The sequence below is a fragment of the Eubalaena glacialis genome, chromosome 18 (assembly GCF_028564815.1).
Source record: "Eubalaena glacialis isolate mEubGla1 chromosome 18, mEubGla1.1.hap2.+ XY, whole genome shotgun sequence".
NCBI classification, from domain to species: Eukaryota; Metazoa; Chordata; class Mammalia; order Artiodactyla; family Balaenidae; genus Eubalaena; species Eubalaena glacialis.
The window spans coordinates 63917050-63933130 of NC_083733.1; the positions used below are offsets into that span (position 1 = coordinate 63917050).

The 16081-nt window shown below is 52.3% G+C and overlaps 2 protein-coding genes across 3 annotated transcripts; both read right to left on the reverse strand.

Moving 5' to 3' along the window:
* Window positions 1-625: 625 nt before the first annotated feature.
* On the reverse strand, window positions 626-5892 carry KLK9 (kallikrein related peptidase 9). Its single transcript, XM_061173926.1, has 5 exons — window positions 5850-5892; window positions 5518-5674; window positions 2363-2628; window positions 1192-1328; window positions 626-778 (listed from the first exon to the last, which is right to left on the reverse strand). Exons 1-5 carry the CDS (start codon window positions 5890-5892, stop codon window positions 626-628), a joined length of 756 nt encoding a protein of 251 aa, XP_061029909.1.
* Window positions 5893-10075: 4183 nt separating this feature from the next.
* KLK10 (kallikrein related peptidase 10) lies at window positions 10076-14079 on the reverse strand. Of its 2 annotated transcripts, none has more exons than XM_061173893.1 (6): window positions 14027-14079; window positions 13474-13581; window positions 12586-12769; window positions 11596-11870; window positions 11275-11408; window positions 10076-10718 (listed from the first exon to the last, which is right to left on the reverse strand). In XM_061173893.1, exons 2-6 carry the CDS (start codon window positions 13565-13567, stop codon window positions 10566-10568), a joined length of 840 nt encoding a protein of 279 aa, XP_061029876.1. In that variant the 5' UTR covers window positions 13568-13581; window positions 14027-14079; the 3' UTR covers window positions 10076-10565. The 2 variants fall into 2 exon arrangements, with proteins under 2 accessions (XP_061029876.1, XP_061029877.1); XM_061173894.1 differs by having other exon boundaries at window positions 10656-10718; window positions 11292-11408.
* Window positions 14080-16081: the final 2002 nt, after the last annotated feature.

Below are 16081 nucleotides of genomic sequence, written 5' to 3' on the forward strand. Positions count from 1 at the left end.
CCTTTAGCTCACAAAACCGGCAGTAGGAAGGCGCGGCTCCGCACGTTTAATGTAAAATCATCCCTTGGAGGATCGGAGGGGACAGAGAATCTCTCCCAACTTCTCCCGGTCGGGCCCCCGCCAGGATTCAAACCCTGGACACGCCTAGAACGGGGCCAGAGCGGGACAGAGACCGACACACTGCCTGAGTTTCACGTGGGGGAAGCTACCCTCTCGTGACGTCACGAGGCTGGATCTATGACGAAGGAGGCGTGGCCACAAGGGGTAGCGTCCAGAGGGGAAATCTCATTGGGCAAAGCGCGGAAGGGAGGAGCTATTTAGTGGAAGTCTTTACTGCGGTAGAACCAAAGGTGATGCCTGTTCCATGGGGGCGGTGGCAGTTCTGGTGACGTCATAGATATGGGGCCAAGAGGGGCGGAGGTGTCTCTCCTCTCCTTTTCAAGGGGGCGCGGCTCTATCATTCGCGGGGGCCAGGGTCTGAATATCCAGAAGCTGGGAACTTGAATATCCAGAAGCCGTCTCCAGGCCAGCCGAAGCCAAAGGCGGAGACCATTGAGGCTGGAGTCTTGCAAACCCTCCTACCCTGCGCCCACCCTCCTTTCCTGGTCGTCCAAGGCGCGAGGTCTCAGTTGTTCTCCATGGTTTTTCGAATCCAGTCCAGGTATTGGCACACACTAGTATAGACGGCAGGGCGCTGGGGTCTGGAGCAGGGCTCCGAGCCCCCGGACACCACACCCGCCAGGGTCCCATTGCAAACCAGGGGGCCCCCAGAGTCACCCTGTGCGCGGAAGAAGAGCAGAGAAACTGTGAGGCCAGTCTACTCAGGACATGACACAAGGCACTTTCTCCCTCTCAGGAAGCTCCCAGTTCCCTCCTCCTACAACACCCAGGAGTCCAGGTCTCCAGTCCCTCCTCCCTCAGACCCAGGAGTAAAAGCCCATAGCCCCCACCTCCCCCTAGGACCTAACATTGTGGACCCCTCTTCCCCCAGGACATAGAGTCCAACCCCCAGTCCCCTCCTCCTTTAGATCCAGGAATCCTGGCCCTGGTCCCACCCCCTCCCAGGACCCAGGTTTCCCAGCTCCTTCCTTGCTCTGATCCAGGAAGTCTGGGGCCCCAACTCCCTTCTCCCCCAGGACCCTGGAATCCCCGCAGGATACCCATCCCTCTCCTTTCCAGAGGAAATCTCACCTGGCAGGAGCCCCGGCCGCCCTCCCAAAGGCCGGCACAGAGCATGTGGTAGAAGATGTGGCCTGGATATGCCTGACGGCAGAGTTTGGTCTCCAGGATCCTGATGTTGGCACACTGCAGCGTGAGTGGGTACTGCGCTGTTGGGGAAGGAGGTCCATAAAAGATCAGCAGCTGTCTCCATCACACTCAGCACCCCACCTCCCCACCATAAGACTCTCAAAGACAGAAACAAGAGAAAGTGACAAAGCAACAGAATCACAGCATGGAAGAGAAACAGATGGATATGATGCGGAGAGGGCCAAAGAGAGAGAGAGAGAAGGACGCAGAGAGTCAAGAGACAAGGAGAGATACATATGTAACTCACACAGAGAAAAAGAGGGACCTTGGCAGGAGACAGAGACCTCTTAAGGGGAAAGAGATTCTCAGAGGAGGAAATGAAATAGGGAGAAACAGACCCAGAGATATCCAGGGAGAAAGCAGTGAGATAAAGGGGAGGAGACATTTATAGGGAGATGGTCATTAACAGAGACAGAGATACAGATTTAGAGAGACCAGATAGTAATAGAGGGAAAGTGGGGGGAGGGGGCCTTGTAGGGAAACAGCAGCCCTTGGGGTGAACTGCAGTGGACCACAGAACCCGTATCTTGTTTGAAGGGGGCAGCCTCCACTGATTCTGCCCAACTATGGTCATTATTTTAGAAATATGAACCCAGCATTGCCAGTCTTGAATTTTTCAAGCGAATCCAGAAACTTGGCTTTGATGTAAAATCTCTCAGGTTTTAAATGTTGGCAGCAACAAACTGAGGTTTTGGTTTTTTTTCCCAAGACATTTTGAAAACCAGTACTGCTGTGGGAGGCCAAATTTGACTAATGGATTTGCTGATTTGTGATTCTGAGTGACGTAGCCCTTATTTCAATTCTAAGATGCATATATTTTCACATTTAAACATCTCTGAAATCAGGATGTGCCTTCCAGTAAATGTTGTCATACAAGGATAGATGGGACCTTTTTTTCCTTTTCTCGTTTTTAGCGGGTTGTAGAATAATGATGCATCTTATAATTTATAGCATTTAGATCTGATGAAATATATGGGTAGATAGATAGGTGATAGATAGATAGAACATAGAGATGAAAAAGAGAGGGGATTCAGACCCCTGGCATGGGCTGTACCCTTAGTACTGGATGTGGCCCCCCAGCCTGAGATTAGGCACTGGGTGCCTGGGGAGACGCAGGTCAGGCTGAGGTTGAGGGGCTGCACGGCAGGTCCCAGAAATGCTTTCCTGGACAGACGAATCAGCATGATGTCATCATTGTGGTCTTGGGCACTGAGGTTCTGGTTGAACCCAGGGTGAGGGAAGAAGTCTGTGGCCCGGAACAGCTGCTCTGGACCCTCCCATTTCCAGAGGTGGTGCTCCCCAAGTCGGACCCACAGATACCTGTTGGACAGGTCCCAGAGGTCAAGGTGGGATAAGGTGAGGTGTCTTCTCAGCCCCTGTCCTCTTTTTTCTGTCCACCAGGATGCTATGTGACTCTCCACAAGCCACACACCCTCTCTGGGCCCCTATCATCTTCATGTGACATAGAGTGCTGTGTGATTTTAAGCAAGGCGCACACCCTCTCTGGGCCCCTGCTTCCTACTCCATCTCTTTGTCTGCCTCTAACTTTGTAGCTCTCCCCAAAAGCTCACACCTCTTCCTAGCCCCATGTCAAGTAAACCACTTTCCTCTCTGCCCCACCTGGAGCCTTAGTGGTGACCTGAGTCCCCTGGAACCATGGAGACAGGTGGAGGCTCCACCTACCACCCAAAACAGCCCCACCCCCTGCCCCCACAGGTCTGGTGGTTTCTGTAGGGAGTGGCTCTGCGTGTTTTGGTGTGTGTGTATGGAAGGGGTGGGATATGGAAAAGCCCCAAGTTGGGGTCATGTGTAGGCTCAGGCTTTTCCTGTCTGCCAAATCCCTCATCTCTCAATGCATTTCTTCCTGAGGTCTAGCCTCAAGCCCTCTCACTGCACGTCCCGGTGCACTTGTTCTGCTCTGGGTTCCTGCCCTGGATAGCTGGGGACCCTCAAGGGGTCTATATGTCCATCCCCCAGACTCTGACTCTGACATTAGGGACGAGGCTACTGACTGAGAACTCAGTGTTTGAGGAGTATGAGGTGTTATTTCTACCTTTTCCCTCTCTGTCACCTTGTTGCCTTGGTTCTGTGTCTGGGATGCCAGTCCCAACCCCACCTCCCAGCCCCAACCTGTCCCTGCTCCTGAATCTCTTGTACCTCCATATTTCTGCTTCTCCCCTTTTTTGTCTTTGGGGCTGAAACCTGAACATTGTTTTCCTAGCCTGATGTACAGGCCTGAGCTAAAAGAGGCTCCAGCATAGAGTGATGCATGATGGGAAATTCTCACACAGCATCCTGTATAGCCCCTGTGCTTCATTCCTAGAGGGAAGAATATCAAACAGGAGGGATGGCCCCTTTCCCCAGATAATATAAAAAGGATTTCTGCATCAGGTAGATTCTAGAATTCTGTTAGAATGCCCAGAATCTAAGATTCTGGAATTCTAAGATTCTAACACCTTAGAAATCCACGATTTTAGAATTCTATGAGGCTCAAGTTCTAGAATCTTATGAATTCGAGATTCTAATGTTTTCGATTTCTCTGGATCAAAAAGTCTAGGATTTTGGGGACTTCCCTGATGGTCCAGTGGCTAAGACTCCGCACTCACAGTGCAGGGGTCCCAGGTTTGATCGCTGGTCAGGGAACTAGATCCCACGTGCATGCCACAACTAAGAGTTCGCAGGGGCTTCCCTGGTGACGCAGTGGTTGAGAATCTGCCTGCCAATGCAGGGGACACGCGTTCGAGCCCTGGTCTGGGAAGATCCCACATGTCGCGGAGCAACTAGGCCCATGAGCCACAACTACTGAGCCTGTGCATCTGGAGCCTGTGCCCTGCAACAAGAGAGGCCGCGACGGTGAGAGGCCCGCACACCGCGATGAAGAGTGGCCCCCGCTCGCCGCAACTAGAGAAAGCCCTCACACAGAAACGAAGACCCAACACAGCCAAAAATAAATAATAATAAAAAAAACAAAAAACAAAAAAAAAATACTAACAGCCTAAAAAAAATAAATAAATAAAAAGAGTTCGCATGCTGCAACTAAAAAAAAAAAAAAAAAGATCCCTCATGCTGCAACGAAGATCCCGCGTGCCTCAACCAAGACCTGGCTCAGCCAAAGTTAAATAAATAAATAAATAAATAAATTTCTAGGATTGTTTAATTATCTGAATTAAATCTAGGAAACAAAGAACCTAGAATTCTAATATTCTGGGATAATAAGACAAGAATTTCATCATTCTAGAATTCTAGAAATCTTTGATTTTAGAAATGTAAGGATTGGGATTCGAATAGTTTGAAACTCTTGAATTCTCTTGGTTAAAACTCTGGGGATTTTAGAAATCTTGAATGATAGCATGCTGGGATATTAAATCCACCAGATTCTAGACATGTATGAATATAAGCTTCTAGAATTCTCTTGGTTCAAGATTCTAGAATTCTACGAATCACAGTATTCTAGGATACTGTAATTCAGAGATTCTAAGACTACGAGCTTCTATACTCAATGAACCTAGCTAGAACAGTTTGAATCTAAGATTCTAGGGTTGCGCTATCCAACACAACTATTGAGCACTTGAAATGTGGCTAGTGCAAACTGAGCTATGCCATACTTGTAAAATACATGTCTGATTTCGAAGTCTTAGTATAAAAAAAAAGACTAAACTATGTCATTCATAAATATTTAAAAATTGATAATTACATGTTGAAATAATATTTTGAGATGGCAAGTTAAATCTATTACTAAAATTAATTTTACTCATTTCTTTTTCACCTTTTTTAATGTGTCTACTGGAAAACTTAAACTTTCCTGTGTGATTGGGGCTATATTTCCATTCGAAATTCCAGTGGCGCTGCTCCAGGCTTCTCAGAGTCTACCAGTCTCTGAATCTAGGATTCTACGATTTAGTGAAGCTAATGTAACATCTCCTGGATCCAAGATTTTAGGAGTCTACGACTCTGGATTTTTCTGGGTCAGAGTCTAGGCTTCTAAGAGTCTAAGTTGCAAAATTTACACTCTTAGAAACAGATTATTTTGGACGCTAGAATTTGGAGAGTGGACATTTTGTCATTCTAAAGAGTTGAACTTTGGGGAACATAAATGGAGGCTCAGCCCTTCCTGCCCACAGCTCCCTCCCTCCTCTACGAGGCCCCTTGCCCCCTCTCCCTTTCCTGACCTCCAGCCCCTCCCCAGAGGGGCCCGCCCAGGTCACTCACGGCTTTCGGCAGTGGGCAGCTGTGAGCAGCCAACGGTCACTGATGAGGGTCGCCCCGCAGAAGAGGTGGGTAAGGAAGAAGAGCCCAGCCTGCCAGGGCTGCGAGTTGGGGCGGCATTCCTCGGCCCCGATGGCTCGGGGGTCTGCCCAGCTTTGCCCTGTGGGGGGGGGGGGAGGCAGAAGGGTTGGTGAAGAGCCAGATGGGAGGGCTGGGGACAGATGCTGGGATGCCTAGAGGGCAGGAGTGGACGCCTGGGGGACAAAGAGCATGGCAGAGGGGCGCCGGGGGGGCCATGGAGGGGCAGCGTGATGGCAGGACGGCAGGAACCTCACCTTCCAGGAGAGAAAGCAGAGCACAGATGAATCCCAGCCTCATGACCTCCAGGGTGCCTTGGTCCTGGAGCCTGCTCTCCAAGTCCGTGCTTCTTTACGGTAAACCATACTATATCCCTCCACCCTGGGGCCGCCCCGGTGATTAATCTGGGTTGGGAAATACTCCAGGGGGAGGGGGAAGCCGAAGAGCCTTGACTGGGGGCCTTGGGCAGGAAGACAGTACAGAGGGACCACTTGTCAGGATGAGCTGGTGGCCTGCAGCATCAGGGAATCCCGCTAAATGGGTGAGGGGCTCAGGGATCCTGCTAAATGGGTGAGGGGCTCAGGGATCCTGCTAAATGGGGGAGGGGCTCAGGGATCCTGCTAAATGCGGGAGGGGCTCTGGGTTGTATAGTCCTTCTGGGGTTCACCAGAGGGAGGAGCCCTCAGTAACCCTGACTTCTGGTTGCAGCATCTAGATACAGGATATTCTGTGGCCTGGAGGAGGAAGAGGGAAAGGAGGAAGATCCGTAAGGTGGAGTCCTGGGGTGGAAGCAAGTTCATCTTGAATGTAGCTGCAGGGGGCTGGGACCAAGGCACTGGGCATGCTGGAGGGTTACATAGAAGGACCTCCCAGAAATCAGGCAAGGAGTGGGAGAAAGAGTCAGGACTCAGAGCAAAGAAGGCAAGCAAGAAGGCAGGATGGGGTGAGGCAGGGAAAGAGGGAGACAGAAAAAAAACAAAACAAAACAGGGAGATAAAGACATTGAAGGATGCAGGATGAGATAAGGAAAGAGAGACAGAAACACTGTCTGGAATGGCAGAGACTACAAAGAGAGCTGCACACGTGTACACACCCACAGAACCCTCCCTGCACTGGGGATTTGGGCCCCTTTCCGTGAGGACAGAGGCTTCTCCTAGCATGGTTCCAACTGGGTTAACTCATTCTTGTCATAACCTACTTCCTTTTTCACATCCTCACCACTCCAAGGATCCAGGTGCCCAAGCTAGGTGGAACTAAGCACTTTTCCCATTCTCTTAATGCCACCATATCTTGGCTAAGTCCTGAGAACATGGTCTTGTTTTTTCCACCCATCTCCTCCCCTCCACTGTCCTTCCCATCACCTCATCTTTCCTGCCTCTCCCCCCATCCCTCCTTCTCACCAGATGGGCAGCCCTTGGAGGGCCAAGCCCAGATCTGACTCATCTCTGTGTCCCTCACATCACCCTGTTCAGGGCTGGGATCATGGGGGGGCCTCAGGAGATGTTAATTGAATGAGTGAATGTCTTTCTCCACATCTTTCTTTTTCCAGTGAAGTCCAACTCATTCTTCAAGATCCAACCTAAATGCCCCTTCCTCCAGGAAGCCTTCTCTGATTTCTCCAGGCAGAGTCCATCTTTTCCAGCCTGGGCACTTCCAGGCTTCTTCCACTTTCTGTTGCTGTAAGCCTGGTTATCAGGCTGGGTCTGGGCTCCCCTTGAATGTGTACAACCCACCATGATGTAGTGGTTTGGAGCATGGACTCTGGAACTGGACCATGTGGGTCCAAGCCTCAATGCTGGTAATTATTAAGTGTGTGACCTTGGGCAAGTCACTGGACCTCTCTCAGTTGCTCCATCTATTAAGTAGCAATAATAACTGGGGTTGTGGGAGGATTATGTGAATTAACACATATGAAGCACTTACAACTGTGGTAGGCATTCAATAAATATGTTTGTCCCTCACCTACAGAGCCCTGCACTGCCACCATCATAATACATATTATCCATGGCTGCAGTTGCCTTATACCCTCTGCAGACTGGGAAGTCCTCAAGACCAGGGACTGAATACCCACTATGTGCTAAGTGCCATACTAACTGCTTTATAGAACATTTTGATTGCTAACTTTATTGACTGTTTACTCTGTGCCAGGCAGTTGGCTAAACATTTCATGTATGCTTTCTAATTTAATTCTCACAAGAGTCTAACCAATCTCTGTTTCATAGTGGGGATGATTGTGGTAGAGAGGGCATTCAAGTTTTTTGCTCAAGTCACACAGTGAGTTACAGAAATATATTTTCTTTCTGGTGAACTCCTACTGATCCTTTAAAACCCCATGCATATATCCCCTCACCTGAGAAGCCTTCTCTGATTCCTTCAGGAGGAGTCCTTAGGCCCTCTTGGGGCACCCTATGCCTCCTTCTGATACAGCACTGATCAATTTGTGTTATTTGTTAATTCAACAATGTGTTGAATGCCTTCTGTGTGTCAGGCATCAGACCAGGTGCTTAGAAAACCACAGTGAATAAATGAGTCCCTGCTCGCATTGACTGGGTGAGGGGAAGTAGGGGACAGACCATTATGGAGTAAACAGATAAATGAGATCATTTTTGCTATAACAAGTGCTGCAAAAGAAATAAACAGAGCAATGGATTAGTGGCCAGGGAGGAGGAGTACAGGGGCAGACCCCTTTAGCCAGGGCAATCCTGGAAGGCCTCCTTGAAGAAGTGACCTTTGAATGGAGACCCGAATGACAAGAATGTAAGACTTCCTGACCTGACTAGCAGCTTCTTGAAGGTAGGGCTCACTCTGAATCATCTCCAGGACCTGGCATAGGACATGGCTCAGTAAACACTTATGATGTGACTAAAGGAATGGGTGAATTGCCTTTAAAAATGAATCGAGTTTTTGAGTTCCTACCTACTTCGCTTCTGATTCTTGCGTAATGAACTCAGCTGATATGCCTGATTGATGTTTCCTGGGTGTGCTAATAGGAGTGGGGGGATAGTCAGTGGAAGAGAGCTGTGTAGTCTCTGCTCAAACCCTGTGCCCCAGTCTTCTGTGGGCTCTGTGGGGGCAGGGACCTTGTGGTCACCACTGTGTTCCCGGCACCCAGCACCGGGCCTGCCATACAACAGGTGCTCAATAAATTGGTGTGGGCTTCCCTGGTGGCCCAGTGGTTAAGAACCCACCTGCCAGTGCAGGGGACACGGGTTCGAGCCTTGGTCTGGGAAGATCCCACATGCCACAGAGCAACTACGCCCGTGCGCCACAACTACTGAGCCTGCACTCTACAGCCTACGTGCCACAACTACTGAGCCCACGAGCCACAACTACTAAAGCCCACGCGCCTACAGCCCACGCTCTGCAACAAGAGAAGCCACCGCAATGAGAAGCCCGTGCAACGAAGAGTACCCCCTGCTCACGGCAACTAGAGAAAGCCCGCACACAGCAACGAAGACCCAATGCAGCCAAAAATAAATAAATAAATAAATAAATAAATAAATAAATAAATAAATATTTAAAAATAACAATAATAAAATGAAACTGAAAGACTGTATTTAAAAATAAATAAATAAATAAATAAATTGGTGTTTGAAAGGGGAAACAGGGAATTCCCTGGTGGTCCAGTGGTTAGGACTCCATGCTCTCACTGCCAAGGGCCCGGGTTTGATCCCTGGTCAGGGAACTAAAATCCCACAAGCCTCGCCAAAAAAAAAAAAGGGCGGGAGGGGGTAGTGGACAAAACAACCTGTGCTGGATGGAAAATTTCTACTGTGCATATGTTACCGCTCCAAAGTCTGGGCTAAGTGGAGACACTGAAACTTCTGTTAGCTTTGCCTGGATTCCGTGTATAATAGCCCCTAGCATGGGAATATTTACACAGGGACGGTTTCAGGGAGAGAACAAGAACCCCTCCGCCCAATTTTCAGGACAAAATTTCAAAGCCAATTTGGGATGGGGGTGGGGATGGAGTTGGACTTAGGGTGTCTGGGTGTTGGATCAGGGAATGAGAATGGAGATGTGGTAGAGCTGGAATCGGAGTCGGTAGTAGGTGAGGGGATGGGGATGGATCTAACAAAGAAACCAAAAAATTTCCCCTGAATTTCAGAGGGCTTCTTTGCATAAACTTAGCAACTGAAGTGGGGTGAGGTCCTCTGGTCTTAGAGGTTGAGATGGATGCAGGGTGAGGTCCCTTGAGTTCCAGTGGCCCCAGGAAGGCACAGAAGGTACCAGATGACTCAGAGACAGCCCAGTTCCTCCTGAGACAGGAGGAACAGGTGTTGGGTAGACCCAGACATGGGAAACAGTGGGAGGGAAGAAGGAAGTGGTTAAGAGGTGCTTCATGGAACTTGACAGGAGGGTGAGGAATGCAATTCTCCCATCAGCCCTGAGGGATGGGGATGGGGATGGTATGGGGGGTTGAGATTGTAGGGTACCCCTGTGCTTTTCTCCCCAGGACACAAAATCACACACATTCCCACCAGGACCTGTTGCCATTTAATCAGAACTCACTACCCACTGTGTTAGTACTTTGCATGACAACTACCATAACAATCTACACACACGTTATAGTCTCTTCATAACACGTTTATGAGGTACACACTTCATTGTTCCCATTTTCCAGGTGAGGAAACTGAGGCTCAGAGAAGATGCTTGGCTTGCCCAAGGTCCCACAGCAGGGAGTGGTGGAGGAAGCCAGGTTGGGTAATTAATAACTTCTCTCAAAGACTAGTGACCACCGGCTTCCTCGTTTTTCATGAACAAAACTTTGCCACCACTTCCTGCATCTTGGCTTCAACGCGGGCAGAGAACAGCAGTGGGCAGGAGGCATGAGGGAAGACGAGAGATGTTAATAGGTGTGGATGGGTGACAGAAGTTTGAGTGGGGCAGGGGGAGAGTCCAGCTGTCTGCGGGGGAAGGAGGGGAGGAAGGGGGAAGACGGCACTTGGCGAAGCAGTTGCAGGGCCTTTGGGTCAGTTGGAGCGGATGATTTTCTCTATCCAGTAGCGGTATTTGCAGATCTTGGTGTAGACAGCTGGATGCTGACCAGAGACGCAGGGGTAAGCGCCCCATGAAAGGATGCCCTGAAGGGTCCCATCACAGACCAGAGGGCCACCCGAGTCACCCTGGGGGTGGGAGGAAGGAGAGATCAAATAAATACACCAGTGGAAAGGCTGCCACTTGGGGGTCTGGGGTAGTGATGGGGAAGGGAGGTGTTGGGTAGGGTTGGAGCTGGGATGAGGTTGGGATGGGGTTGGGGGTGGGATGGGGTGGTGATGGAGTTGGACTTGGGGTTTGGGGGCATTGGGTGGGGGATGAGAATGGAGAGTCGATGGAGCTGGGATTGTAGTTCTTGGTAGGTGAGGGATGGAGCTGGATCTAGAGATAGGGCTGGGGTAGGGGTTTAGGCATGGCTTGAGGGTGGGAATGTGGTTGAGGATGGGGTGGGAAGGGGGCTGGGAATGGGCTTGAGAGTAGACTTGGGGACAGGGTTGGGCATGAGAAGGTGGACCCAAGGAGGTAGAGTTGGACGTGGGGTTGATGTTGGGGCACGAATGGGATAGTGCTGGACGTGGGGATGAAATTGGGCTGGGAGTGGCCATGGGGTTGGGGATGTCTGTTTTCCCATAACCTCCCTATGCTGCTCCCATGAGTCAGAGACCCTCTCTGGCCAGTTCCTACCAGGCAGGGGTCCTGACCCTTGTTGAGTCCTGCACACATCATGTTGTCGGTGACCACACCAGGATAGAAGACCTCACACTCTTCAGGGCTCAGGATAGTGACCATGGAGCAACTCAGGCTCTTGGTGTACTTCACTGATGGGAGAAAACATCAGGTAATCCTGGGGTCCAGCCCCCAATCCTCCAGGATCCAGGAGCCCAGATACCCAGACTGTTCCCAACCCAGGCCCCAGGCTCCCAACCCCCACTCCCTCAGGCCCAGGAGTCCAGGCCCCTCGTCCTCCTTCCCCAAGATACAGCCCCCAGGGCCCCCAGCTCTTGCCTCTTCGGGAGGTTGTGGTGCCCCAGCCGGCGACCTGGCACTGGTCTCCGGGCTGGGCACAGTGATAGGACAGGCGTAGAGGCTGGATTCGAGACCCCAGCACAACGGGCCAGGTCAGACGCAGCAGCATGAGGTCATGTTCATCTGTTCGCCCGGGCAGGATGGGGCCCGAGCCCTTGTCGTACTTGGGGTGGATGATAGGAAAAGAGGTCCTGCGGAGCTGCTCTCCCTGGAGAAGCAGCAGGTGGTCATCCCCAACTCGAGCCCACAGACGCCTGGGGGGGGAAGAGTCTTATGGATGCAAAGCCTTCACTGGGACTGAGACTGAAGCCTGAGTCCCTGCGAAGGAGGGTACAGGCAGTGGGGTGGGGATAGACACTTGGGTCCTGGCAGGGGAGGGGCCTGGGGGCTGGGACTCTTGGGTCTGAGGGAGGAGGGGCTGGGGGCCTAGATTCTTGGATCTGATGGAGGAGAGGGCTGGGGACCCAGACTCCTGGGTCTGAGGGAGGAGTGGGTAGGGGAGAAGGGAGCTGGAGACCTGATCTGGGGGCACATGGGGAAGAGTGATCAGGTGTTTGGGTCCCTAAGTTCTGCAGGAATTGAGGGCAGAGGGTCTACCTTGGTAAACCTACCCTTTTCTTCCTCCCTCAGTGGGGACTCATGAGATGAACAATTTCTTTTAGTTCTAAAGTCCTAACCACACCAGATCCTGACTTCTGTCTGCTGCACACAACTATCTACACCTAAATGGAACCCTAGCAGAATCAGCTGGTCAGTGGCTCTGGATGGGCCCAGAAACGCTGAGAAAGACCACACTGCCCCCTCGTGGCCACAGCACAACCCCACCTCTCCTCCTACAGGAAGCCCTCCAGGACCGACCCCACATCGAGCTGGCAGTTCCATACCCTCAAGTGCCCCAGCCCTTCCAGCCGCCTCCCCGGGGCCTGCCTCCATAGCCCCTGCGTAGCGTCCCTGAGGAGCTCTCCCTACTTATTGTTCCCGCAGTGCGCAGCCGTGAGCACCCAACTCCTGTCCACCAGGACGCCGGCGCAGTGGAACGAGAAGCCATCGAAGAGGGACACATGCCAGGGCTGCGAGCTGCGAGGGCAAGTGCCGCCGAAGGCCATGGAGAGCGAGCCTGTGTCGTTTCCGGGGAGCAGCAGAGCCTCCGCGACTGGAGAAAGAAAGGAGGTGGAGATCAGAGCAGGCAGGACAGCAGGGCAAGCACTGGGCTTGGGATCCGAGTGGGGCCATGGGACGGGGCTTCGGGGGGGCACAGCCTGAACCCGAGGGTGTGTGTGGAAATTGGGGATCCTGAAGGAACCGAATGGAAGTGGGCGGAGAAGAACGGCGTGAAAGGGCAAGGAGGCGGGGATAAGAATGGAGTAAGGAGACCTAACAGGTTGGGTCTGGAGGAGCAGCGGCGCTGCAGAGAGCTTGAAGAGGTCGGGAATGCAACAAGGCGGGGCAGAAGGGGGCGGGGCTAAGGCGGGCGGGGCGGAAAGGGGCGGGGATAGAAAGCAGCTCCTGGTGGGTGGAAGTGGGGGTGGGAATAACGCAACTCGCCGGAAGAAGGGGCGAGGGCAGAAGACGCTAAGGCAAGACTTGGGGTAAAACAGGGCGAAGTAAGAAGGGGCGGGGAAAGGACGCGGCGAGGAGAAAGGGGGAGTACGGATCCCGGAAGAGTGAAGGGGGCGGGATACCTAGGGCGGAGCTAGAAGAGGGGCGGGTCCGACTTGGGGCTGGGCTTCTCCGGATCTGTGGGTGAGCGCTGGGGTCCCAAGGGGAGGAGAAGTGTGCGGGGCTTGGTGATAAGAGCCCACTCTGCCATCGCCCCCGGTGTCCGGCGCCTCCCGCCGAGCCCTGCCCCGGCCTCACCCCAGAGTTGCGTCATCAGTAGCGGCAGCAGAAGGTTCTCGAGGCCCCAAGGGCCGGCGGCGGCGGCGGAGGGGTGGAGGTGTGAGGGTCTCATGGCCAGGACCTAGGCTGGGGGGGGAGGGCCGGGGGACGGTTCAAAACACTTGCCGGGTCAGAGACCCCAGCCTGCCACGCCCGTCCGCCCATCCTGGGCCACCCCAGCCCGCGGGGACCCGTTTAACTGGCGGCCGACAAACGCAGGGGTGGGCAGACGGGCGATCGGGGCCTGCACAGGCGTAATGGGCGCGAAGACCCTAATGACGCCGCCCTGGCGTCCTCCTGCTCTCCCTACGCCCGAGGGGAGCGCTCTCCGGGACGCGGCTGTCCCGGCTGCCAGCCTCTCAGCGCTTCGGGTTTCGCCTACCTTCACAGGTGGGCTGGGGATTCGAGGCTCCGAAGTGCGTCCCGTAGATAAGGAAACTAAGGCTCGAACAAGTCTCCTGCCCGCTACCCGAGGGTCCCCACCTGTGCTCTCGCGACCCACCCCAACCAAGGTGAGGTGCACGCCGCTCACCTGGGAGTCGTGGAGGGGAAGAAGTGCCTCAGTCCTGCCGTGTGGGCCGCCGGAATCCTCTGCCCAGGGACCCCTTCCAGGCCCTCCCTTTTAACCCCGAAGAGCCCGTTTCCCCACCCTCCCCTCAAGGATTCACCTCCGCCCTTTCCCTCTCCCTAATTATGCCCTGGGTGAGGCTGGCACCCAACCTGGGCCCCAGATTCCTGCTCTGGGAGGGGCCCGGGAATACAGGCTTCTCCCAGTGCCCGAAACACCCTTTTTAGAGATGGATTTCATGGAGATTCCCCAGGTCCCTGTTCCAAGAAGTCTTCGCAGATGGGGAAAGAGGGTGCCACATCCCCAGGGGCCGTGGGGGTCGCGGGGATAGTGTCGGAGACAGATGATTGTAAGCGAGAGAGAGGAAAATAAACAAACAGGGACGTGCATACCTAGGGTGGCATAATGAGAAAAGCCAGAATGCTGACCCTGAAAGAGGGAGGCAGAGAGAGAAGATAGATTGAAGGAAAGAGTAGGTGCAAGAGACTCACACAAACAAGGGAAAGAAAACACAGAGAGGGAAGAGGCAGATGCAGACCCAGAGGGATGCTCTGTGCTTGAGCCCTCATCCACGGCCAGAGCAGCGTCCTGTGTGTCCCGGCAACTAGCCCATGTGTGTTGGGGGAGGTTCCGCATCATGTGTGGTCACTTCACATACTTCCTGCCATCTGCGTGTCTCCAGGTGACACACAGGCCCGTGAATCACAGGAGGCCAAAAGCTACAAGGGGCATCAATGTCACTTCAGCCAGCTCCCTCATTTCAGGTGAGGAATGGGAGGATCAGAGAGGGCAGTGACTCACAGGAGGTCACACAGCAAGTCCATTTAACAACCCAGAGGCCCAGTTCCAGCTCTGGGCTTTTACTGCTCATGCCAGCTACCTCCCCTGCAAGGTGAGCAGAACATCAGAAGAGACCCTGAGTCCTGGACTATTTGTGAGCATATTCTCCAGCGAGAAGTCAGTTAACTCTAGAGGTTGTCCAGCACAGCGCCGTTCAGCTGAACTTTCCTCCATGATGGAAATGCTCCGTTTGTGCTATCCAACACGGTAGCCACCAGCCACATGTGGCTATAGAGCTTTTGATATGTGGCGAGTGCAACTGAGGAATTACATTTATTTTTTTAAATTAAAAAAATTAAAAAAAAATTTTTTAACATCGTTATTGGAGTTTAGTTGCTTTACAATGTTGTGTTAGTTTCTACTGTATAACAAAGTGAATCAGCTATACATATACATATATCCCCGTATCCACTCCCTCTTGCGTCTCCCTCCCACCCTCCCTATCCCACCCCTCTAGGCGAAGAATTACATTTCTGATTTTAGGCAATTTTAATTTAAATAGCCATATGTGGTTAGTGGCTACTGTACTGGCCTGCACAGGTCTTGATGAACTACCTATTGCAGAGGTTGGAAAGAAAACAATGATAGCTGCCTTTTATTGGGTCTTAGCTATGTGCAGGCTGACTGACTTTGTGTGCTATCATATTTTTGCATGCACGATTTTACAGGTAAGGAAAGGAGTCTTTTTTTAAAAAAAATTTTTATTTATTTTTGGCTGCGTTGGGTCTTCATTGCTGCGCGCGGGCTTTTTCCAGTTGCGGCAAGCAGGGTCTACTCTTCACTGTGGTGTGCGGGCTTCTCGTTGCGGTGGCTTCTCTCTCTAGGCGCGCCCGTTTCAGTAGTTGTGGCATGCGGGCTTCAGTAGTTGTGTCGCACGGGCTTAGTTGCTCCACAGCATGTGGGATCTTCTCAGACCAGGGCTCGAACCCGGGCTCAAACCCGTGCCCCCTGCATTGGCAGGCAGATTCTCAACCACTGCGCCACCAGGCAAGTCCCAAGGAAAGGAGCCTTAATCAAGGCAGTATTGCTTGTCAGTTAAGAAATCACCTTGCTTCAGATTCCTTGCTCTTCTACTTACTGGCTGTGTGATCGTGAACGGGTGACTTCGTTTCTCTGCACCTCAGTTTCCTCAGCTGCAAAATGGGTATAATAATAATAGTACCAACCTTGTAGGGTTTT